The 25,986-nt window shown below is 44.1% G+C and overlaps 1 protein-coding gene across 3 annotated transcripts in view; it reads right to left on the bottom strand.

The window, feature by feature from the left end:
- Nucleotides 1-4,512: 4,512 nt before the first annotated feature.
- SUFU (SUFU negative regulator of hedgehog signaling) overlaps nucleotides 4,513-25,986 on the bottom strand; it is a 988,972-nt gene continuing 967,498 nt past the window's right edge. For 2 of the 3 annotated variants that reach the window (XM_069611675.1, XM_069611676.1), the window contains one exon: nucleotides 4,513-7,249. In XM_069611675.1, the coding sequence (XP_069467776.1) occupies nucleotides 7,160-7,249 (90 nt within the window). In that variant the 3' untranslated portion in view covers nucleotides 4,513-7,159. The remainder of the gene's footprint in view (nucleotides 7,250-25,986) is intronic. The other variant, XM_069611674.1, reaches the window with a different exon arrangement.

Here is a 25,986-nt window from a genome sequence, read left to right as displayed (position 1 = left end):
TAGAGAGAAAAAATTTCCGAGGTCCGAGGCCAGCAAAGCTCGAAAGAGATATCTAAGATAAGGAATACGTCGGAGGACACAATCCCTTCGAAAAGCTCCTTAGGCTGATTGAGTGCATTTTCCACCAGTTGAGAATAGAAGACTGATTTTGCAGAACGTATCACCAGATGATGGCCATTAGAGGGACTATAAATAAAGACCCAGTATTCAGATGAACAGGAGGAGCAGCACCTGCGCTCCTTTTTGTGTTTTTTCCAGTTGGAGAAGTCGCAACTCATCATTGAACCAAGGTTTGGAGGGTCGACATGTGGCTCTCCATAGTTTAAGAGTCAGGAGATCTGCGACCGAGGTAAATGTCTGTGTTACAAAGGTAAAGTCCACAATACGAGCAGCATTACAAATTGCTTGGATTTTAGTTAAAATGTCTTCGTTGGCAACCCTATGCCAGACACGTTTTAAAACCTGCTGAGAACCAGCAGCGACTTTGGGAAACTGCGCCTGGACAGAAAAAGAAACCACGCAGTGGATGGACCATAACATTTGGAAGGGAGGGAAGGTGGTAACCAGAGAGTTGGCTGCAAAACCAAGTCCAATGTGTTGCCCAAAGAGTGGATAGGGCCAATGACTCTTGTGGGTTACAGGTCCAAAGCAGTCATGGCTTCAAAGAAATGGGATTCCATAGATAACAAAGGGGAGGCTCATGACCACTTATACAAGAATTTCTGAATGAGATCTCCAATTAAAAGAAATACATATTCAGCAGCCTTTTGACATGTTCACTATTTTTCTAGGAGCTGTAGATCACAATGTTTATCCACAGAGATCTTCGAGTAAACTCATTAGTCAAAATTATTAACTGCGAGAATTTCTACCATACTGGTGGAAACAGTCTTGCACGACACGGTTTATCTAAAGCATGGCACAAATGGTGGCATCAACTTTTCTGTGGTATCAACTTCTCCTGGATAAACTAACACATGCTATACAAACCAGGCTCCCTAATTACATAGAGTAATGTTCTCCTTAGATCCAGTTTTTACATAGCAATGACGATGTGCACAGACCAGGTACTCTGTTACCTTATATTTGGTGAGTCCCAAGCAAGGGGCAATAGGACAAACTGAGTAACTAATGAGGACTAAAATGATTAACGCATGGCTACACAAGCTCTAGATGTTCATTCTACAGTCAGATTTTGAGGAGTGTTAGCACATCTACACCTGCCAGTTTTCTAGGTTTAGATCCTGTGTGTGCTTTGCTCTATGCACTGAAGTTGAATGCTCCGTTTTCCCCTTTTTCTCTAATTCTGACCAACACAGTTGTATTTACATATGCCATATTTGTACAAATATGGTGTGTCGGGCTAGAATGTTTAACTAAGGTTAAAAAGATAAGTGGGGTTTAATCTTTCAGAATGCCACTCCACAATTTCATATTTTTTTTATTTTAGAACATTCAAAACTGTTCATATTTGATGAGCTACTTGTCATGGATAGTTATAATTCACATTGTTTTACCCACTACAGAGTTGTAATGGAACAATAGTGCATTTGGTCTTGAATGCATTCATGCTATGATCCAAAATATACCAACGTATTCTTGTGTCCCTCCTATTTACAAGCTTCTTCCTCACATTCATGAAACCCTGTCTGAGATGCTACCGCTCAACCCCATCCACGTGGACTCCTGTTTTCCCATACCCCATATTCATGTTCTCACTGGCTATTATGTTTCAGGAAATTAGCTTGTATACATTAGCCAGACAAGTCTTGGCTCCAACAGCCACTCCTAGCTTTGAGTCCTTGAGTTTGCCCTATATATTCTTATTTTGTTATGTGTTGGGGTTCTAATCATTGCCAGTTATACTGCGTAGGGTTCTTTTCTCCTTAGGGGTTTCTTATACATTGGTTTAAATAGGATTTGCACGTTGACCATTAGTTCCTGGGTTTGTACCAGGGATTTTGTAATTCTCTGTAGGTGTCTTCTTGGATGTTGCACCATATTAAGTCCTCTATCCATTCTTGGAGCTTAGGTACGCGTGACACCATCCAGTTAATAGCTATTTGCCTCTCGGATATCACCAGTGCAAGCCGAACAAATCTCTTCACTGCCCTCGGTAGAGAAGTCGTGTTCCTCAGGAGGCACAGCTTAGGGTCATTAGGAATTTTCTCTGTGAGGTTTCCTAGTCTCTGCGTTATGTCTCGCCTAAAAATGGGATAACGCCTGACACGACCACACCAAATTAGTAAAAACTGTATCACTCATAAGACATTTGGGGCAGGATGAGGTGGCCTTTGGGTCACTGTTTTATCAATGTGTGTGTGTCTCAGAGTATTGATTAATGCATTTAAGGTGCCTTATATGCACAAGTGGTTATCAGTATAGAGATTTAAGATCTCTTCTGATGCCACATATGGGCTAGGTGTAACGCTCACCTGATTCCCACGGAGGCGCAGGTCTGGCTTCGAGTGCTGATGCTTCTTCAATGGTGAAGCGCAGGACTCTGAAGATGGACAGGAAGGGCCCTCTACTCTGGCTTCTCCGGCTCGCAGGAATATTCCCCTGTGCGTGAAAAGGGAGTATTACCTACTGACTGAGTTATGCTCAATCCTCCCACTCTGACGCAGGGGCGCGTTGAACCCAGTTACTTCACTGGATTGAGGTTGGATGGGAGTTCAGGTAAGCTTGATTATACTGGTAAGGCGCTGTAAAAGTTCTGTTGCAAGTTCAAAAGTTCAAGCTTTAAATAATAACTTTCATTGTCTTTTCAGGTGTTGAATGAAGATTCCTTTGGAGACTTCTTGCAACAAAGCGCTGATGTTGATGTCTTTTCCCCATAGGGGCCGGGGTTCGGAATGCCGGAGATATGGCGCCGACCCGAAGTGAAACGTGCAGTTCCAGTAAAGATCTGGTAAATCCTAGAGGAGCGCTCAGGTAATGTTTTTGCATTCGCTCATCTAATGTCTGTCTTTTTTCCCCATAGGGGCCGGGGTCCTGCTTGGAAGCAGCAAGACCCGGAATGAAATGGGAATGACCCAACAGGTAAGTCTTAGAAGGAAACTGAGCTTTTCCTATTTCCTTCCTTCTCTCACCTCTTATTCTTGTCTTTTTCTCTAGGCTCTGGGAAGTGGCTGTGTATCCGGATGATCGCTGCTGAAGATGGAGGAACCCAGGAAAGGTGAGTGAAATGCAGCGCTGCAGCGATCGTAACAAAATGCTTTTAAAAATGATGTCTTCCCTTTCAGGATCGTCGGTGATGTCTCCGTGGTGCAGATTAGCTGGTAGGTCTCTTGTCTCCCTTTGCAGGTGACCCAGGATGCTGACAGGCGTGGCTGAAGTCCAGATGCAGGAGCTGACACGGTGAGCGTCCAGCTGCGAGGAGCAGAACAACGCGAAGCGCGAGTTGCTGATCGGGTGTGGTTTAAATAGCTTTGGAAGAAGTTCCAAGTGTGTATCCTTCCCCGACCACACCCGGGTGGAAGGTAGTGCCACAGGTAAAGTAGTTCCTATTCAGGCCTCAAGAGGGCCTGGATGTGGCAGCATGGTCTGCATCAGGTAAGTGCACATTAAAACACTTGAACACATGTCTAGCTTTATGAGCCTGGCGCCTAAGGCGCCAGGACAGAGGTCCAACATGAGCCTGGCGCCTAAGGCGCCAGGACTGCGTCCAAAGGGCACCAGCTTGGACCCGCTGGCACTCCCCTGGGGGAAGTGATGCCTGCCCTCTGGGGTTGCTGGGTCGGACCTGGCTCCTTGGAGGTAGGCATCATGACACTAGGGCTCATAACATCTCTTGCGGTTTCTCAATAAAAAAAGTATGCCTATAACGTTTTTTTAGGTTGTACTTCACCTCCACTCCCCCCGGCCCCCGCCCATTGCCACAAAGTCATTCCTCATCCCCCACTTAGTTGGAGATTGTGGAGAGGTGGGGTCTTTGGCACATATGTTCGGGTTCTGTCCATGGACCCAAATATTTTGGAAAGAGGAACTGGCCAATATAAACAAAATAATACATACAGATATCCCCAGATGCAGTGATTTTATTGTTCGACTCAGAGGAAGGGGTTTATCCAGGATTTGGTGGCAACATGGCATGCTTTCGCGCTCAACTGCTCATGACAACACAGATACTGGCCCAGGACTGGAAGAGCACAGAAGGCCCAAATCATCCTATATGGCCGTGTACAATATGGGACATTGTAACAACTGAAGAAAATATGGCTTCGTTATTGGACAATGTTCACAATATCTGAAGATGTGGTCGTCATTCATTGATTATTGCAGGGAGTGAGTGTGAGGTAAGGCTTTTTAAACGCTGTGCTGGTTTCCTTTGCCCGGTTTGTTTGACTCACGCCATCAGCTGTAGTCTTATCTATTGTGTTCTCAATGCTGCATTTAGCATACCTGTTTTGCATTTTGCATTTATTATTTCTCAGGGTTGGGAGGGAAACAACTTTGAAAATAAAAAATAAAATATAAACCACACACAATTATCTGCCATCTGAATGCATCTTTGGCATAATTAATACTTTTGCTTTATTAAAAAAAACAGGTATACAGGCATACAAAATATGCAGCAAGTACAGTCATTGTTCCAATTCAGTCAGTGAGGGAAAGGGAGTGGGAGAGCACAATCGAAAAACAAACACTGATTAATGTGCAACTTTCTTCTCTAAACTGTGCAGACAGGCAGATTGTAGTATAGCTTAACATACATAGCCTAGTTTTATCCATTAACCTTCGGCTACAAGTAAAAACTAGATTTTTGTGATATTTTGTGATGGATTGGTTCCTAAAGCAAGATCACCAGCCATGCTTTCATCCAACTGAATAAGATTGTTGCCTGTGCTTTAAAGCACATGGTCTGTAGAGTGTTTATTATAACATGAAATGCGTCATTATAAGTGAACCAATCTAAAGATATAGATGTTTCACTAGTGTGATTGTAGAAGTTGGAGCGATATATCCCTTAAGATATATATGTATGCAACAAACTATTGATACATGTGACATCTGGACATAAGAGACATCTAAGAAAGATGTTTGTTTCCAGTAACATGGTTTATCAGATACAAAACCATATCAAAACTGGTGTAAATAAAAGACATACTATTTGTATTTTGGAAAGGAATTTACATTCCCGAAAAATTTCCCCAACCACATAGGAAAAACACAAGGAACTGCCTTACAATGTACCGATGACCTAAGGCACAATGAATAGCAGTTTTGCAATTCATTTCATGAACATTTAACTGCTGTTAGTTATTGGTTTTCCATTGGCGTAGATACCTTCAAAGTCATGTTTGTTTGAAAATAAACCCCCAAAATAATGTTAACAACTCAGTTGCAGTAAGGGAAAGTGAGGTGTTATGTTTTTTCATTGTAAATATATTTGAAAATTGGGTAATAGACACCCGGTGATGTTATGGACAATTCAGGCTAAAATAAATGAAACATTGGACAACAAATGAGTAGGTTGCATACTGCAAAATATGGGGATCCTATCAGAGGCCTCTGGTCTACGAGGGAGGGCATCCCCCTTCTTTGAGATGGAAATTAGTGTAAGCAGGCAGTCCCTGGGTCACCCATAGTTAGAGCTTCTTGGGGAGACTTCTCCTGCAGGCTCCTTTCTTTTGTATATAGACTAATTTAAAACATCCGTTACTATTGCATGAATAGATTATGGCAAGGACTGGTTGTAAAAACACAGTTTAATTGCACTTGTTACAATGCCATTATAGTTTTGCTTATTGCTGGACTTCAACCACGCACTAAAGTTAATAAGCCATCAGTAATGATGCATCTTCAGTCAGTGCACACGCGTACACACACACACACGTCTCCCCTACACAGTTTAATATCTAATCTACCATAAATATATATACACAAGTAACAAACACCAGGACTGTCAAAGTAAATACAAACCCAATCTATACAAAAGAAGCAGGATTTGAGATCCCTATTGGTTTTTGAATGCTTACAATGCAAAATATTTTTTTGAGCATATCAAACATGCGTTTTTAATGTACCTTGTTCTGCCTAAAGCACAAGTAGGCATGGGACTTGATCAGGATTTTTCTGCTGCCTTAATTAGGATTTTCACCACATCTAAGTAGTCTGTCTCAATGCAAAAACATTTCTGGGTAACGCGTTAAATTGGTACTCAAAGGAATATAAGGATTCATATGTAATATGAAACAGTCAAATTTGGCAAACAGTTATGAGCACAGAACTCCTGTTAAACTGCCCACCACTTTATTTTTGGGGATGTATACATTTTACTTTGACTGCTAGTGTTTCTTTTGCCATCTTCTAATGTAAACCAGAAACCTGGCACTGCAAGGCACTTTGTTTGGTTCCACACAGTTGTTCTCTGGTTAAAGCATTTCAGGACACTGCCTGGCAACCTCCACTGCAAGGGTGGAAATGGCAACCAATTTTTTGGACAAGGAATTAAAGACTTGATATTGGAACCCGTGCAAGAGACTTCTGCAACACATCCATTGTACATTTCATAAACTGCTGCAGAAAGTGTCATTGAACCTGCTAAATAATGAACAAAATGTACTGGCTCATTATATAGAGAAATGATTTGGGACAATGCATTTCAACTCTGTTTCTTCAGACAATATTCAGGACAAAAGAACTGAATATTCTTTTTTCCTAACTTCATATAAAGAGCAGTGATTATGAAGGTTAGGCTTTGTTAAAATAGAGATAATCAGCTGTGCAAAACATTTAGGAAATTATCTGGGAAGAAAAAACATCTTAAAATCATCTGTCAATATCACATCAAGGGTTGATAACGTTATGTAAAATAAGGATTACCTGACAATTTTGTGAAGTTACAGGTGAACCATTATATACCTCCAGGCCCTAACAATTTAATAAAAACACAGAAGTATGTACTTTCTTTTTGTACTTCGTTCTGGTTGTTTATCAATCAGAATAGGCAAAATATCAGGGAAATCTCCAGTTATGGCAGAGTTGCGTTTTTTAATTCATTTGATTATTTTTCTTCTTCACACCAGACTTTGGTTGCAGTAGTTTTACGCATGTCCTTTTTCTGCAGGCCATTTTCCTTTTGCTGCGTTTATTGTTAATAGTCACAGGGAATGTATATGGACGCTCCCAAATGTCAGCACTCAGTTTTTCGGCTTCAATGCAGTGGGTTATCAAACACTGTGTCTGGTAAAATTGAGATTTTCAATTTCTTTTCAGGCCAGCTGTACTCCTTTGGAAGTTTAATCTGAAAGAAAATAATGACAGTTAATTCAAAAAGTACCTTTTCTTGATGCAATCATGAACTTTCAATTCCTTCTCCGTTTTCTTTTCTGGGACATGCTAATAAATCACTTGTTTAATAATTTGAGTTCTCATCGATAGCTGGCTCTATGGTTTCACTCGGTATACAACTCTCACCACGTACCAGGGCAATGGGACCTTTCAACGATATTAGAATACGTTACTTACTTGTAACACTGGTTTTAAAGCTTTGTTAGATTTAGGGATAGATACTTGTTAAGACGCCACTTTCTTAGTGGGAAGAAGCTCTGAACACCGAAAATATGTTTTGATTCCAATGTTGTCCTTGTGCAATTGCGGATGATGAGCTGCACGAGCGGCAAATCTTTTCCATAAATGCATTCCCACTAGCACCGCTTTGGCACAAATCCGACTCTTTTCGCCTCCCACTTTGCGCCCACCGCATCCACCTTTTCTCTTGCCACTGGCTACCATAAGCCTCTCCACTCAAACGGGACGCGGCTAAATACAAATATTGGGTAACCAACGCTGTTTCATAACCGGAGGATGGGAGTTAGGACTGCATGAGTGTCAACACTTCTGCCATTGCCATTCAGCAGTCAAACAAGCAGGTCTCTGTACGACCACATACAACTCGTATCTGACGTCACAATAAACAGGTTACTAACTTTAATCCTCGAGGATACCACGTCAGGAGAGTTAGAGCAGATTAACAAAGGTTTTAAAACAATGACTGACCTATGTAGACTACAGCTACACTATTAGAGCGGTCAGGAATGTTTGCACAAGTAGAGAGTACATGTTAATGGCAACGACTTGCTGATATTAGGAAGCAAAATATTAGCCACGAATGCAAAAGCCAAACTCATTTTTAGGGGAATGACTTGAGATCACTTGGAAGTAGTGCTTACTCTTAATGAAATACTCATGAAACAAAGATCTCCTACTAAATACGAACCACTCAAAAATGAGTCAAAGTAAGAAAAGAAACATAAGTTCCAAGAACTACAGTAAGCCCATAAAACATCAACCACATTGGCAATGAACAGATTGGAAATTCACCAACTCCGAGGTGAAGTAATAGCTATAATATAAACGACTGTTAAGAATATAATTGAATACCCCATTGGTACAAATACCTGAAACAGACCATTACCACCATAACCTTTACAAGACGACCCTGGGACTGCTAAGTAGCTCACATTAAGGTCAGAGATCCACCAAATGGAAATTCCTTTCCACTGCAGATCATAACAAATTAGTGGTAGCTCTGAGGTTTTCATTTGTGACTGAAAATCAAGTCAGCCAACAAATGGTTCTACGAAACATACGTTCATGCACATACATCTGAAGTAAGTTTAATCATTTGGACTTTTTTCCTGAAAGAATTGGATGTCCTGTTCCTATTTGATGCATCACAATCATAAGCAGCTGTAGGTTTTACCTTGTTCTCAATTGTCTAGAAGATCCCAATTGTAAATACATTTCCATTCAAATTCCCATAGACATTCCACATGGGAACGATTACTCAAAGGCCGTTTAGGAATGCATTAACCTCAGCTGATTGCAAACCATTCTGGGTAACCCCATGGTAGTGTACCCCTGCTTTTCGGTCTCCAAATGTCTTCCTAAGTGCCCGTTCAACAAATCATAAAAAGACTAATGAAAGTAAAGCAATTAAAAACCCATTGACTACAAGTTAAAATCAAATCGATTTAAGAGGGGAAAAGGACGGTGTCTTTTTCTGCCCACCATATAGCCACAGTAAAGCGTAGATGGCAGGAAGGCATAAAAACACAACAATGGAAGGGAAAGGATAAACCTGACTTGTTCAGCAAACAGTTGTAATTAGGGGTTTGCTGCATGGAGGGATATTCTGTACATGTTAATATCAATAGCCTTCAAAAAATTATGACAGGATGGAACCAAACACTCACTGACCAACAGAACTGATGCTTCACATACTCTTACATGGTCACATTTCCACGGAAACAGATAAATGATTACAGAGCAAAGACCAATGCAGTAAAGGTATTGGACCAGGACAATTCCCCATTCCAGAAGGTTTGCAAATGTCATTTTATAGAATTTAGAAAAGGTGACTTTGCATACCAACTCACTGCCTAGACACCCTTTCTGGCTAGAGAGTTTCTTAACAACCGTGGAGGACACAACCTTAGCCAGTCTGGTAAAGCAGGATAAAATCGTGATCCGTTCAACTTCCCAGTGTAAAGGCCTGGGTCTCCCCGAAATGCAACGCCAAAATATTTGCAAACGTTTTGGCGCAGTGTCTCGAGCAAGGCCGCCCATAACTAGTCCACTGTGACGAGGCATGATTGATTCAAAAGAGGTAGGACTGGGACAACCGTATGAGGATATTTAGGGCAAATGTGGCTGTGTCTAAAAAGGAGGTTCCCTTTGCCTTCCTAGTTTTAGATGTCATAAAGTTATTTGACAGGGTGCACGCTGGTTTCATAGCATAACACGGGTGAAAAATGTAAATATTAAAATATCAAAGTTAATTTCTAATGCTTGAGGTGCACACAGCAGGACTGATTCTCCACCTTAGCTTTGCCTACATCATAGAGCAATGTGGACAGAGTTCGAACTCTTCCAGTGAAGGTTTGAAACTGAAAGATAAATAGCTCAAGATCACACTGTTTGCTGTTGATTATAAATGCCTTACTGTTTTATTTTTCCAAAACCTATAACTGGATCGGAAACTTTCCAAAAAAGTGTTGATCTTTGAAATAAACATTCACAAGTCTAATGCCCATGAAATAACCAAGTTATTCAACGGTTAAGTTATCGATTCGTTTTTTTCCCTCCAAAATCAAAGTTTATTGCATTTTGCCATTTTCAAAAGGAGAACAATGCACTTACAGGGCGTAAGGATACACAATGATTAATACCTCTTGGGGAACTTCCCTGGCGCTCTCCGCTAGTAAAACCTTGCTTCCCTCCCTCCCAACCCCACTTTCTTCCTTGCTTCCTTCCCCTTTTCCATGCAGTACAATTAAAACTGGCAAAACTACACCTAGAGCAACAATTATCTCACTTCCAGGCAACTCTTCGAAAAGACCTCCTCCAACATTTGTTAAGAAAGGAAGCCAAATCTCCTCTATGTCAAACTTGGTTTCATTAAGGAGGTGCGCAGGATATTCCATTTTATTTATGTCCCTCACTCCCTGAAGCCATTCTCTTTTCGTAGGGGGCCAGTCTCCCATTAGCGGGCAACTCCTGGTGGCTACTACGAGGACTTGTGCTATATGGTTGAGGTCTCGTTCATCGGCCTGGTCACTCACTCCCAGTTACACCAATAATGGTGAGCAAGCCCTCTTAATTCCATCTAGATCTCTTATCCACAGCAACAACTTCCTGCCAAAACATATGCATGTCACCACATTTCCACCACATATGGTAATAACCCCCGCCCCCTTTATTGCCACATTTCTGATAACAGAGTTTGCTCTTTGTTGAGAGGGTAATGCCATCTATGCAGCAGCTTAACAGCTTGCATTCTCTACTGTGGGGACACTGGCATGCTACACCTTACGACAGATCGTGGACCAAAGTCTTTCTGGGAGGTCCATTTCAAAATCTCTGGTCCATTGGTCTCTGGTAGATACTCGGCCAATCGATTCTGACAATGCCAGCTCCTAGAAGAGCCTAGCTATAAGACCTCTTGTATCTATCCCTAGGAGCAGGGTCCCTTTGAAGGATGTGCAATAACCAGTCTCGGGATTTCATCTTGTGGAACACAGAGCCATTCACTCAACGTAACCGTTGTCAGGATCGCATTCTCCAAAGCTACCGTTACGCTCACCTGGTATCCACGGGGGTGCCACACGATACTGGATGGACGTCTGAGCGCTATCCCGGACCCCTCTCTGCTTCGTTATGTGCCAGATGTTGGGTAGCGCCTATAACAGGAGAATGGAGGGTTAAGATACTGGTTCTGTGATGGGTGGACTCCCACCTCCCTCTGGTCCAAATCCCCTCCCTTGGGGTTATAGTTCACCTTAGGTTTTTGTGCGTTGAACTCTCCGTCCTGCGTCTCTGTGCAGGGGCGCGTGGTTGATGCGGGCATTCAGTGGACCTAGTTGCTTCACTGGTCCGTATGCCCTTATGTCGGGTCCAGACTGGCTGTGACTCCGACTCCGCTTGCTGTGTTCCAGGTGAGTTATAATGTCTTTTCAGTCTTTATTCTGTCTTTTTTTCCCTTCGTTTTCTCTGTCTTCTTGGCGTCTTTGCTCCACTATGCTGTTCCCCAACAATGTCTTTTTGTTTTCACAGGGGTGGTTGCGATTTCGGAGTTGCCGCGCCGGATGGCGAAGACCACTGAGTTGTTGAAGCGCAGAGCGCTGTCCTGTTTATTAGTGTTAATTGTTAACCTGTGTTCTCTTCCCTTCTTTGTACAAGTTGCGCTCATCACTCCGATGTTTCGGAGTGATGAGCGATCGAAGCGCTGCTTGCCCAGGTAAGTGCTTTGTTAATGCTATCCTTGTTCCTTCACCCCTGCAGGTTGCGATGAAACCCAGAGATGGGCGAGGTAAGAGATAAGCAGGGTGCTGTCAGGACTCGCTGCTTGCCCAGGTAAGAATTGTTATTAATGCTGTCCTTGTTTCTTTACCTTTGCAGGTTGCGGTGAAATCTGGAGATGGGCGAGGTAAGCGAAGCGCAGGATGGTTTCAGGACCGGTTAACTCACAGGTAAGTGTTTTTGATCGCGAATGCTGGTCTTGTTCTTCCAGGTTAGAAATGGAATCCGGATCAAGGGCTTCAAGATCAGGCTGCCGGAGAAGCAGATGAGCAGGAGCTGGACACGATGACCGTTACGCTGCAGGAGTGCAGAATAACGTGAAGCGTGTATTCCACTTTGGGCGTGGCTTATATAGCCAGCCACACCTGAAGACCCGACCACACCAAAAACACTAGTCTGCATAGCTCAGTTCTAGGAACTGAGCTATGTAACAGGCCTCCATGTTGGATTAAGATCTAAAACTGGTATTGCCTTATTCTGATAATGAGCCTTGCGCCAAATGCGCCAGGACTGACTCCATGTATGTTTCGGATGGAGTTTTAAGGCCCTTGGGGCCACTGTGAAGGGCTTTAGCCCCACTGCTGCCAGGGGGCTGTTATACCTGAGGGGGTCAGGGGCATGGATTGTGACAGCTGCCCACTGTTTCGTGGTTTTGGGGCCCAGGTGATAAACTATCACTCTCAGTTGCACAGTCTTAGAATACAATGCAAAGTCAGAGAATCCCAACCCTCTGGGAAGAATGAGGTTCGCATATGCTATCCTCAGTTTGGCTCCTCCCCATAGAAATGTCAATACTACTCCTTTCATCTCAGAGAGAAACGAAGGGGGAACCACTGTAGGCAGCATTTGGAATAAAAACACAAATTTAGTATCGTCATTTTAATGCATTCAACCTAGCCACCCAGGAGAAATATAGTCTCCCCCAAATGTATTTATATCTGGCTTTACTGCGGCCCATAGAGGATGATAATTATCCTCAAATAGATAGCCCAGTATACTTTGGATCCATATCCCTAGACAGCAAAACCCTTCGTCATGGACCTGAAAGGCCAGCTCTTGGAAATATCCCAAGTCTTTGTCCTCCAGCAATCCCGTCAAAAAGACCACTGATTTGTCTAGGTTTATTTTACCCCCAGACATCATGCCGTATGTGGAGAGACCATGAAGCAAATGTGTAACAGATTCACTTGGCTTGGTCACAAAGTAACACATCATCCACAAAGAGACTCTGCTGGTACTCCTCGTCCCTTTTTTTGTATTTTTGCAAGGTACTTGGGGTTGGTCACCATAGATTACATGGGGGAACCCAGACGTAGACCCCTTGCTCACTGGGCTTAGAGAAGCACAGCTCCACCTCACTGATGTGGCCCGACTAGGCCGAAACACGTGTCTGGGGTTGCTGTTGGCACTCTTGTTCAAAGGAGGTTTGCCAGGCATTTCGGTGCTGGACTGCCCTTGTGGACGGGACAAAGACTGATATGCAAATGGATATTCCTCCTTTGAAAATTACAGTGAGTAAAAAGCCATGGCTGCGGACTCTCAAAGTGGTTAATAACCACAGAACAGGTTATCATGCCATGTTCTTTCTAGAGAGGGGTGCCTGCTACTTTTTTTGTATTTACCCAATACGAACATCTTGGATCTTTCGATTTTCCCAGACTTCCACCACCTATGGTTCCATAACCAGTACATAAAGGAGAGGGTATGAGGGGCAGCCCTGCCTAGTACCTATCCTAGGGGAAGCACCCTTGGCTCTTCCTCATTCACAAAGACTCTAGCTGTGGGGATGGAATATAAAGCCCCGATCCATCCCAATCAAGTTGTCCCCATGCCCGTTCACGTGAGAACAGCCCGCATGAAAGTCCAGCTAACACAATCAAATACCTTTTCGGCATCTAGAGGTAGTACAAGAGACCCTGTTGGCCTGGGTGAACCAGCCTAGAAAGGACAAGCTCTAGTCTGGATGCCAAGATTCTCCGCAAACAATTTGGCATCCACGTTGAGCAGCAATATTGGTGTATAGGCCAAACACAGCATTGAGTCTATTTCCGGTGTGGGAATCCCTGTTATCAATGCAATCAAGAAGGATGAGGATAACTCTCCCTTGTCTTTGATAGCATTAAACACTTAAGCCAATTTAAAAGTCAGGAGGTAAAACCATCTTCACTCAGCACCTCTCCTGGTTTAAGGTTCCCAGTAGCTTTTTATATCTCTTCGGGAGCAATTGGAATTTCAAGCCCATCTCTTTCTGAGCTGGTCAACAATGGCAAATGGAGCCTCCCTAGGCAACCCTCAATAGGAGCCTCATCTGTTGCACCCTCTTCGCTATATAGGTTGTCGTAGAACTTCGCAAATCTGAGAATCCCTTCTCGGGTAACTGTCTTTCACTCTCATCCCTGATGTGTTCCACTCTCCCGTCAGCCCTCCTCCTCTCACGTAACCCATTGGCTAGGATTGTTCTCACCTGATCATCCTTTCCATAGTACCTTTGTTTAGTATACCTCATTCTCTTCAGAACTTCGCCCATAAGGAGCAAATCTAATGCCTGCCTTTTTTCTCGAATGGATTCCACGATGCTCAGCATACTCCCCTTCATCTGTTAGTTTGGTTCTCAACACATACATGTCCTCCTTCAGCCTCTCCTCTATTAAAAACCCCATCTCTTTTTCCATGCCCCTTCTCAAATGATGAGCCCCCTTAACATGGCCTTAGCTGCATCCCACACATCTCATGGGAACTTCACCCGTATCATTCACCTCAAAGTAACTCTTGAGTTCTTTTTCCAAGAAATCCCGGAAGACCAAATCTCGAAGGAGAACATCATTGCATCAGCAGCGAGAGCGTGTCTTCCGTTGTGCACCTAGCTCCCAAACAGCGGTGATCATATCCTGGTCGAACCACGCAATTGGTTCCACCGCAGGGGAACCAATATACTGCTGTTGCTCATGAGGCATTAAAAGAAGGTCTATCTTTGTGTATGTGCAATGCAGGGGCGAGTAAAACGTGTAACCTCCCAGTCGACTATTTCTAGATCTCCACACATCTGACCAGAGATGGGTCCTTAGGAGGTGAGAGAATTCCACACTTTCATTACTGCACTCCCTTCGTGCATCACCCCGACCAGTTTTCCGAGTCAGACTGGGGTTGACTATCATGTTGAAATCCCCACCTACTATGGTAAGACCCTTACCCCAGTTTTCCATTATATTGAAGGCAGACTTCAGGAACTCAATCTGGCCAGTATTGGGAGTATAGAGGTTAGCCAGAGTGATCTTTGTGTCTTGCAAACACCCCTTGATCAAAAGGAGCCTTCTGTCCAGCCCTTTCCTGATTTGGGCTCCCTTTATCTAGACCTCTGTAGCCAGAACAATCCCAACATGCCCCCCCTTTTCTTTTCCTTACGGGAAGCCCAACATGTTTGTCCAATGGGATTGCCCTTCAGGCTTGTCTCCTCCCACTGCTTAAAAGGAGTCTCTTGTATAAAATAAGAACCGAAAGGTGGAATTTGCAAAACGTGCCAACCAATAAGGTCCTTTTGTGAGGCAAATTTAGCCCATTAATATTCAGGGTGGCCATTTTCATCTCATCCATAGCGCAGAGTCTGTATCATCTTCTGGAACCCATTTTTGTTTGCCCAGCGTTCCCTGCAATGAATCCAATCAGGCGTGAGTCAAATATAAACAGCTCTACCCCCATTACCTTTACCCTCTTCCCCAATTAGAACCCACAAAATGAATAGGTTCAAGAACCAAACATAACGGATGCCAAGCTATCACTGGGCCACTAGGATCACAATCTTCCATGTCCCCCAACGAAATCGCATTTTATGGAACAAGTAAGTCTGCTTAGTTCACCGCTCCTCCTCCAAGACGGTGACAGACCAGTGTCTTCAACCAGAGTTCTTCAGCTGCAGGAGGACATGTTCCCAAACTTTCTAGATCCACCCAATTTCTTGAGTCCTACTGGCTGAGCAAATGCCTTTTAAAAAATAAAATCGCACCCCGAGTTGATACTGACCGTTGCTGTGTGTGCAGAACCATCTCCCTAGAATCTCATGGAAAAGTTGCTCATCTTCCAAGCCCTGTTTTATGTCATAATGTTCGCCCGGGTATTCAAAAGAGAAACTCCAACAATAACGTATGCCCTCAGACCTGAGCCATGACGTCAGAGGCCTACACTTTAATCTTTGATCCAATGTGTTGGTTAAGTTCTGAAAGATCTTGACCGAGGCACCTTCCCATTCCAAAGTATTCACTTCACTGGCTTTCCACAGAATGCCCTCTTTGTCCTGGTAATAGTGGCATTTGGCCACTATGGATTTCGGACCGGAGCCAGCACCTCTATGGACCTTATCAAAGATTTTCCCTCCGGTCCTTTGGGCCGAGAGGTTTTGTCACCATTTGGATCAGGCACAGCTCCAGATCTCTGTTTTGCCATCTTTTTGCAGATACCCCCACACACATAAGTTATTCTTTTGTTCTATGTTTTCCATGCCATCCAGCTTATACCTAGTCTCACTTTCGGACCATCCCAGTGCCCGGAGTCATGTTTTCAACTTGACCGCCAGGATTTCTGCCGGCAGTTGATTATTTTCCAGGCCTTCAACCCTATCTTCAAATTTCTCAACTGATTCTCTGATGGCTACCATCAAGGTCGGCCCCTCCGCCCTGATGACCTTCAGCGACATAAGGATTGCATGTTGTAAGACTCCAATCTCCCTTCCAGCAGATTTATGTTTTCTTTCCATCCCTGCGCCGTCCTTACTATGTCAGGGGTATGGTACTCGACAGCACCCTCTTTGGGATTCGATCTGTATACATGTGTAGCCTCTTCCAGAGTGTAACATCAAACGTCACCGGAACCAGTCTACAAGCCAGTGGCCAGGATAGATCAGCCCTACATGACCTGCATCAGTTGCATACGTGGGAAAGCCACTTTGCTCCCTTTGCCAGCCGGGTTATAAGTGAGTCACCACGGCTTAATTACCGCTCACCCTGGTCAGTGGGTCCACCAGCGATCCCACCCTTCTCCACACTGTATAACAAGGGCTCCAGATACACAGTACAGCAGACCTAACTACCAGCATGAATGCATCAATAACCACGGGTTCTCCTGATCCGAGATAGAGCCGTTAAGGTCCAGGGCTCATCAGGTTCTCCAGTGCCGGATTCTGCACCAGGCCTAGAGTGCAACAAGACCAGGGCCCCTCCTTGTGTATAGAAGCTTGCATTCCTGTGTCCAACAAATGCTGCAATAACACCCTGTTGGGATGTGAAACCTCAGAGCTCCCTGTGGCAGTGGCCTTTCTGCATTTTGACCTGGGCCTCCCAGCACACCCCCGCCACTGCCTCCTTCAGAGCACGATCCCGCGGTCCCGAGTACCAGGCAAAGCCGTGATGGGTCCAACCCCTGCAGTCGGCCTCAGACGTCACTGTAAGCAGCGGCGGGCAATGCACCAGTCGCAGGGGGACTCCTACTGCGTCAGAAGGCCGATTGGTGGCCGACCTTCCCCGCTTTGGTCCTCTCAGGAGTCTCAAATCACTGCGCTGTCGCCAGAGAGTGTCCATTGGCCGTCACTGCACACCACTATAACAGGCCTGGCCTCAAGGTGGTCCCAGGCGATCCCTGGAACCTGCTCTTATCGAGATGAGCAAAACCTCACCAAATGCAGGGTTGTGAATTCTCAAGTTAGAAGATATGTAAAGAAAACGTGCCAGATCTCCACGTTTGAAGCCTGTGATCCACGTTTGAATAGGCACAAGCTTTAGGCTAATATGGAGAAGTCCCCCTTATTTGGTATCCTAAGTTCAATCGAAAACAGTTTTGTTCTCATTATTGGGACCTTGAATCTTGGAAATTCCAAATTACAGTATAGTCTCCACTTAATATACTGCTGGACATTCCCGATTTCACTAAATTGAGTAGGCCCAAGCAGTCCGGGTTTACCATCACTGAGGAGACTTCAACCAACCCCTTTTGAAAAAGGTTGGGAGATGATATTGTCTGTAGCACGGAATTGGCGTGATCAGTGGGTCATGGGAGATTCTCGTGGTTCCTTAGTTGAAAAAATTCCTTGTCCAACTCAGAGTGGTGCACCGTTCAAAAAGTGCCCCAGGACCGCTCAGGAAACTTGTTGCTTTCTCTGTGCGTATTGCTTGGGTTTGCGCGCAACCCGGTACCCAGCTCTATACACCTGAGTTTCCAAAGCAGAATCCTGTCCACTTTACACTCAGTATCCAGGACACTAGACTTGCCCGAGTTGCCTCCTAGCTCTGTGATCGCATTTTCACCATCTACGGGAACACAAAATTCTCTGATGCCACCCCCCGCCACCCCTGTCCTCCTCTCACTACTCTTCGCCCTCCAACATCACCCCCCACCGTAACATCTCTTCCTTTTGGTTTCCCTACCAGCTCTTTGCAGGTAGCATGCTGGTCTTTACCATTCATGCCTATCATGCCAGACTTCATCTTGAAGCTCCGACTGCATTTCTGCTATCTACCACTGGAAGGCAGTCTTATGCTAAACACCTACCAGACCAAAGTCCTCGATCCTCCTATCCAGAATAAGGCAACCTCCCAGTTCTCACCAATGTCTATTAGCCATGACTTAATCAACCCCTATCTGAAGGCTAGCAATGTTGAGATCCTCTGGGACAGCAATCTGTAGGCACAGCAATTCATCATTTCTACCACTACTGCTGCTATATAATCCACCTGTTGAATATCAGGAAGTTCCACCCTCTTAACTCAGATCCCACAAACACCAATATCTACTCTGCTACTTATTTGACTTCACTACTGCTTAAACGTCCTCGGGTCTTCGCCTCTCCTATTGCACTCCTTGACAAAATTCTCAACTTTGTGACTCACACCATCTACAAGTTCTGCCATTCTTCACCCGCCCTCTCCCCACCACATCCACGCAGGCGGGCTCATATACATTTTATTGAGCATATGTAAGGTGCTTATAGAACTGAATATTGTGTCAAAGCGCCACAAGGCTAAATGGGAAGGGAACAGGGAAAAAAATAACAATAGCAAAAACAGTAGAATACCTTCATGGTCCTACAATGCCTTGTGGCATTCTGACGTGCAAGTGCAGTGGGGAGAGGGGATGGGGAGGGGGGGAAAGCAACGGAGTGGACAAGTGCTGGTGCAGGGGCCGGGAGGGAAGTGCTAAGGGGAGCCAAGGGGGAGAACCTCAGGCAAATGCACAACTAGTATTTGTACAAATGCCTGCCACTTGCTAATCTATTTATAGGCTAGACTTTGCCCTTAGACATTGTTGCTTCAGTATTGATCTACACCTCACCTTTTAATATTAAGATAATTATTGAGCACAGACCTAGCTTCAGGAAGCAAGAGTGCTTTACAATCACAGGGTGTATAACAAGGTTAGGCAGCAGAGAAACAAGGGAGTTTTCAATCTAACAGGGGAGGGCAATTGTCAGCAATGGGCTCTAAAAGTACCCAGGGGAGGAAACCCGTGGGGATCAGATCACCCAGCCTCAGGTAAGGTGGGGAGTGGATGGTGTATGGATGTATGGATCTCGGAGCCTTTCCTTGAAGAGGAGGGTCTTAAGCTCCTCTCTGAACTGTAGAACCTACAAACTTGGTTCAAGCACCTCAATATTGACATTCAACGCTTACCCCATGCCTCCTTGATTTCACTGCTTCTACCCCCTCATCCCAACTGCTGGAATGCCCTCTATCCTGAAATCAAACACCACCCTCGCCCCAAACATTCATGCAATCAAGGCAGCCTTTAAGCTCATTCAGCATCACTTGGAACGGCCCCCCTCATACTATGCCAGTATATTGCCCCCTTCCCTTAGAAATAACTCCTGGCAACATGCCAAGTACATTGGGCATGCCCATGTAAATATTCATTCCTTGTCCCATGTATTTTTTTTATTGTACTTTGTTCATGTTGCTGCACACCCTTGATTCACCTGGCTCATTTTCCACTGCGCAAGTTCTAATATAAAGGTCTTAGCGTTAGTTGAAAAACCATGTCCTAAAGAAATACAAGGAAATATAAGTGGAGTAGATAGCCAGGACCATTGGAGATTCAATCCTTAATTCCTGGACTACATGAAAATGTGCTTGTGTACCGGAAAACTATTTTATTCACACATGTGTGCAAACAACATTAGTTATGGTTGCACCCTAAACTGTCCATTTGCAAACTGGTATAAATTAATCACTGTAGCCCCTTTCATCCATACAATTGAAACGGAACCGCACTGCACAGCAGTATTTGTTTCAGGTTAAAGACCCTGCAAAGCCAGGAAGCGGATGTGTCACTAACCACACCCTCTCACGAATATGCTTGCCTAGCCTTTTCTTATTAAGGAAGGAATGTGGCTTAGGAGTACAAGAGTCGCAACAGTGAGTAACTTGAATTTACTCCTCCCCTAATGGTCTCTCATTTCCGCCATATTTTTGGGACACTACCCAAAAGTAAAGGAAAATCAAAGTGAATCTTACTAAAAAAACACAAAGGTCTGAGTTAAAAACCATTGAAGAATAAGGAAAAGACGTTATCAGCATTATTATAATTTATCTGATGGTGCGTTCACAGCCCCAAAATGTCTAGACTGGTTAGTCGTCCGTGGGGACTACCCACCTTGTAGAATCTGTAAGGGCAGCAGTCTTAGTTGAGTTAATATTATAGTGCATAGTTAGGAATGGTAGCATATAGTCTACCTTATCAATGGTTTTCACATTATCTTTTGCCAAAACATTGTCCCGACAGACAGGATTTTAAGCTAATTGGTTCCAATGATGGAGATCTAGCATCCAACTTGAATACATGCAAGAGTACGTTCAAAACATTGAAAATCCTTTATCTCTCTCTATTGGTGGATAAAAGATAGACCAGGAATGTTGAATACCCCAGGTAGAAGAAATAACTGGTTCAGAGTTTAGTTTTGATCAACCTTTGTATGGAAATGTCATGTAGATGCTTCTGTTTGACTTTATTGGAACTCTAGGCAATATGTGATGCTCAAACATGTTTTTTTTAATGTAAATTACAAAAGTTGGTTTCTTTTATTTAATTTTGTTTAAATCTAACTTGAATGATATACATGGAAGTTATCAAACTTATCCTTTGATTTTCTTTGTAGAATAATATTGAAAATACTTACCCCTGATAAAGTTAAAACTCGAAATGCGTTCGACTATTTGCACAATACATTTTGTGACAACCTACATTACGCAATGGTCATTGGAATTCCTATTGTTCAGAATTGTTTTAATCTGATTATACTTGAAGTTTTTTGAGTTCCATAAGAACGCTAAGGAGCCAAGAAGGTGTCCTCACTTTCTTGTGCTTCTGGCTCTCTTAAAAATTCCTGGCTACTATTTGAGGCCATAGAAAGTGTGCAGTGATGGGAGTTCCGTTCTTGGGAACTACTTAAGCTTGGTACTTATTAGTTTGTAGCCTAGATGCCAAGGCTACTGTTTTCTTCCCGCACCTTGAACTCTATTTAATATAACGCACTCTAATTATTACATTTAAACTCCTTTCGGTTAGAACATACACACTCTAAAATCAAACAAAACTCAGGAGTGCTTGGTGCTTGTATTGTTTTTGAAGTGAAACATAATGACCATCTAAGCACAGACAAAAGAGCAAGCATGCGTTTCTCCTATGGGGAATTGACGGACAAATGCAGGCAAAATCATTACTGAACTAATTCAATTTCCTGTCAAACACTGCAGTAAGGTTTTCTTGTATAGTTTGTCACTTGTGAGAGACCCTACTCTTCGACATTAGCCTTTTCACTGACCTTGTCCCTGTGTTGGGGCTGCTCACTGGTGACTGTCCCGTTGTTGCCAACACACCCTGCTGTGGCAGTGTTGCTGGTTATTAAGGTAGATTATTTTCACCAATGTCAAGCAGGCTACGTGGAGCAGTGTGCGGGCATGACTAGCATGAGTGACCAGCATTGTTACCTTCCAACTCATTGTTACTCATGAAAATTGAACTTTAGCCATGACCTGCCAACCTAGGCCACACTGTTGTCGCTGGTTATGTTAAGACAACTGACAATTAAAATAATAAAGTTGCCGAAATAACAACTTAATCAAACTGGGCTCAGAAACAAGTGCTGGGGCTGAGCCTGAGTAAACAGCCCCACAAATTAAGCACGGGCTATCAAATAGTCTGATGAAATCCTCTCCCATCCCTGAACAAGATGGAGCCTAAGAAGAGGTAAAGAGCAAACATCAGATTTTTAGGGGGTTAGTGGCATAGACCACAGGTAACCAGTTTAACTTGGCCATTGACCCCTCCAAATGAAGGATGAAAATGCACTGTTCGCTATGACTGCTGCTAGCCCTTGCCTGCAAACCTCTGCCCCTGGTTTAAAATAGCCCATTGAAGATGCTGCAAAAGGAAAGGTTGCATCAGATGAAGTGGACGATCCTGGCGACTTTGCTGTTGAGGGCTTGACTTTCTCAAGGGGGACATCTCCTTTGCTCCCAAAGAGGTGAATACCATCAATAGACGTGTTTAGCAGCTTAAACTGCACGTTATGTGCAAACCTGGTCGTCCTCACTGAAGAATGGCATCTGAATTGAAGTGCTTTCCAAGCCAATGAAGCACCAACAACAAGCATTATTTTCTCTGGGCTTGCTTCATGCGACAGATCCTGCTGCACTAGAGGAAGAATGCAAGCGATTAGACCAGAGAGCAGGAGAGTAACTTCTAAAGAGGTACAGTGCAAAGCATGTTGAAAGTGGTTTCCTGCAAGAGAGAGAAGTGTGCTGTGGAACACAGAAGATGCTGAGCTGGCCTAGTTATTGCAGAGGATGCAGAGACCACTCACAACTACATGACTCCTACAGATAATATTTTGACGTAGGAGTATTAAAGCTTCTGCCTGTGGCACTGGTCTGTTGGTATCACTGATTCAAACATCCTTTAAGTTGTGTAGGTAGAAGCAGCAGAGTGGGGGTGGCAGCTCCTATGTGTCATATCTCTTTAGGTGAGAATATTTTTACCAACTTATTCTTGTTGGGAGAAATAATCTATTTTTTGGGTTCGCCACTTGGGTCTAAAGACACGCGAGGCCACGCCGAAAAAGAGGCCAGGCACAGAGGTTAGAGCTGGAGACAAGCACCATCGAGCGAGAGAGCAAGAGCGGGATACGTGGGTGCCGGGTGCCAGGCAGAGATTTACTGCCGACTAGAGAATGTGGTGTTGGGGTGAAAGCTACTGCTTTGAGGATGTACAAGTGGCCAGGACACCCGAGCATGAAAAACCTGACAAGGAGCAGCAGAGTATTCTTCAGAGTAGACATCAGGAACCATGAGAGGAGAATTTGCGCCAGAGGCCAAACGTTGAGAAGCAGTGATTTTGTGAACAAATTATGAGGGGGGAAACCGAGAAGGAACTGTGGATGCTGGGATTTTAAGTCTAAGTTCTCAGATTCCCCATAGAAAGACTGAATGGAGAATCTCTGCACCCTGAAAACTGAAGCCCAGGTTCCCAAACTCCATAACAAGGGAACGAGAATTATTGCTTACTGGGAACAAAAGTCAAATTTTCCACACAAAGAGGAGTACCCAGACCACCCGACATTTTTAATTTATAATATAATGTATAAAATATAGGTGTCATCTAACGGCATCTTTTAAGGCAATTGACAAAGGTCTGTGCCCACAGGTCATACAAAATAATCGTCTGAGTCAAGAACGGTCTTAAGCAGCTGCTCCTTGCAGTCTCTTTCTGCCTAACAGGAGGCATAGGTTTCCTTGCTTGAACTACCACATGCAAAGAGTGGGAGTACCCAACCAGGGCACAAGAGGCATTAATGGGCCCCAGTAAAAGGCTTCAAGGGGGAAATAAAGGTATTGCCGAAAGCATCTAGCTTCTTTTGACTCTCTTGGGGCACGCTGTGTCAAAAGGTGTGGCTATGGCTCCCACAGTAGTCTAAACACTTTGCTTTGCTGGGGTTCGATGGGTTGACAAAAAGGTTGGGAAGCCAGGGCAAGGCAACGATTCCCATCAATAGGTTTCAATACCACAGGAAAGGAAGAAGGCTTCTGCCACACCCATAGGACTGGCATAGTGCATGCCTCATAAAAAGGAAGCAGTGTATCATAGGATGCATCCAATTCCAAATTGTCTGGGCACTGTTCTCAACCCTTGGGGCTGGTAAGCCAAAAGGTAGTCACAGCCTTGGCCACAACACTGTGGAAGAACAAAAATTCCCTAACCGGAAGGGTGGAAATGCCGAGATCTCTGAATACAAAGAAGTGTTCATGCCACTTTATATTTTAATAAGTTGTCAACCACGAACTCAGTCGCTTTATAGCGCCGATTTGAATTCATGAATTCCTAGTGCCAAATCAGATAACCACGGATCAACAAGAGGAAAGACATTCTTTTGGGGTGTCAGTAGCACCCATGGACCCCCCTCACACCACACCTAATGGCAGATTCATTGTCCTCTACAAAGATGGGAGCCAAAGCGCAGGAGAAAGCTCTATGTCCACAAGAACATAGTGAGGGTCTACTAGCTCAGAACAGAGATGAGAGGCTGGGCCTAAAGGTGTACTAGCAGAGAGTTTAATGAAATCATGGTGCGGGCACCGGAGATACAGTGGTTGATAGGGCTGGTGCTAAAAGGTGGCTCAGATATATGCTGATGGCACAGGTGGATAACTAGAAATATGACTGAACCCAAAGGGGTTTGGTGGCATGCTTTCCCTTGGCCTCCACTGCAGGTGAAAGAACTATAGGCGAGACATGTCTAGCTTAAAAACATCGAGCATGGCACCCGGAACAGCGTTGCACACCTCTGAAGCAGAACTTGCATTGGGAAACGCTGTCCTGTTCCTTACCTTCAGTGAGCATATAAGCACATTCTTCAAGGAGATTGAAAGCGAGAATCCTGTACTGGGAAAGCAAACAAGACAAGGAGTGAAGGACGAACAAAAATAAGATTGGCTTCTCCCTGTCCTCCCCTTCCTTCCCTTCCCTTCCAAAAAGAAGCACCAGAACTGGAGTCTGTACAGGGTCCCCAGCAGGTCAAATGTGAGTGCACCACCAAATGGCCTCCGCACTGATTCCTCATCTTTGATATTTAATATTCAGCTTCAGCTGCTCAGAATTTCTCTTAGCAGCGGGCACTGTGCATCAATGCAGTCTACTCCGTCTCGAGGATGTCATTGAAGGCATATGTAGCACATGCAGCACCCTTTTTTGTGCCATTCTCCAGTATAACTACCCGCATCAACACAGGTTTGATCGTACTAGGCTCGGAAGGAGTGAAAGCTGTAATAGCATGGGAAATTCTACTGCAGGGTAGACTGAGAAGGCGATGAGGAATACGTGGGAGGAAAATCCAGTCGTAAGTAACTTTTTATTCTAAGGGATTGTGTCCTCTCCCGTATTCCTCATCTTTCATAAACTCCCAAAGCAGTTTTTTTTTGGTGGAGGGAGTAAGAATTCAGCTATCAATAGTTTCCATGAACAGAATGGAGGACAGCTTTTCCAAAGCTTCATCCTGACTTTGGGAAAAATCAAGGGAATAATGCTCCATGAAAGTGTGTATTGTAGACCACGTAGCTGCCTCACAAATGTTTTTAACAGGAACACCTCTTTGCAGCAGCCATGCTCTTGGTGGAATGGGCGCTTAAGATCTTTGCCCTCCAGCATGTAGCATTCTGGAATTACTAGAATAATCCATCTGGATAAGGTCTGCTTTGTTACAGCCACACCCAGTCTGTGACCCGTATAAACTACAAAAAGTTGATCATCCAGACGAAGTTTGGACAATCTAGAAATGTACAAGAGCTCTATGTGGATCTAATCTGTGTAACCGCTATTCCTCCTTGCCAGGATGAGGTGGAGGATAGAAAGTGGGTAACACATTTTGTCCTACTTGAAATTCTGAAATGATCTTAGGCAAAAAATGAATAGTTACTCACTGTAGTGACTAACATACTCCTACTGTGTGTCTTGAAGTAGAGGCGTTTTTCCATGTGGAACCCGAGGGACTTGGCACAGCAGGTGAGCCCAGGAGTAAAGCCCTCAGAGTCCATGGGTGATAGCCAGGTCTGTACGTCTGGGTGTTCGTGTTGTTGGCGAGGAGTAGGAAATCATTCTTGGAGAGGTTGATCTTTAAGTATGCCCTGGACATCCAAGACTGTATGAGCG

The sequence above is a fragment of the Ambystoma mexicanum genome, chromosome 8 (assembly GCF_040938575.1).
Source record: "Ambystoma mexicanum isolate Mex_15411 chromosome 8, UKY_AmexF1_1, whole genome shotgun sequence".
NCBI classification, from domain to species: domain Eukaryota; kingdom Metazoa; phylum Chordata; class Amphibia; order Caudata; family Ambystomatidae; genus Ambystoma; species Ambystoma mexicanum.
Note: the sequence above shows the minus strand (reverse complement) of the source record. Positions and strands in the feature narration are given on the sequence as shown.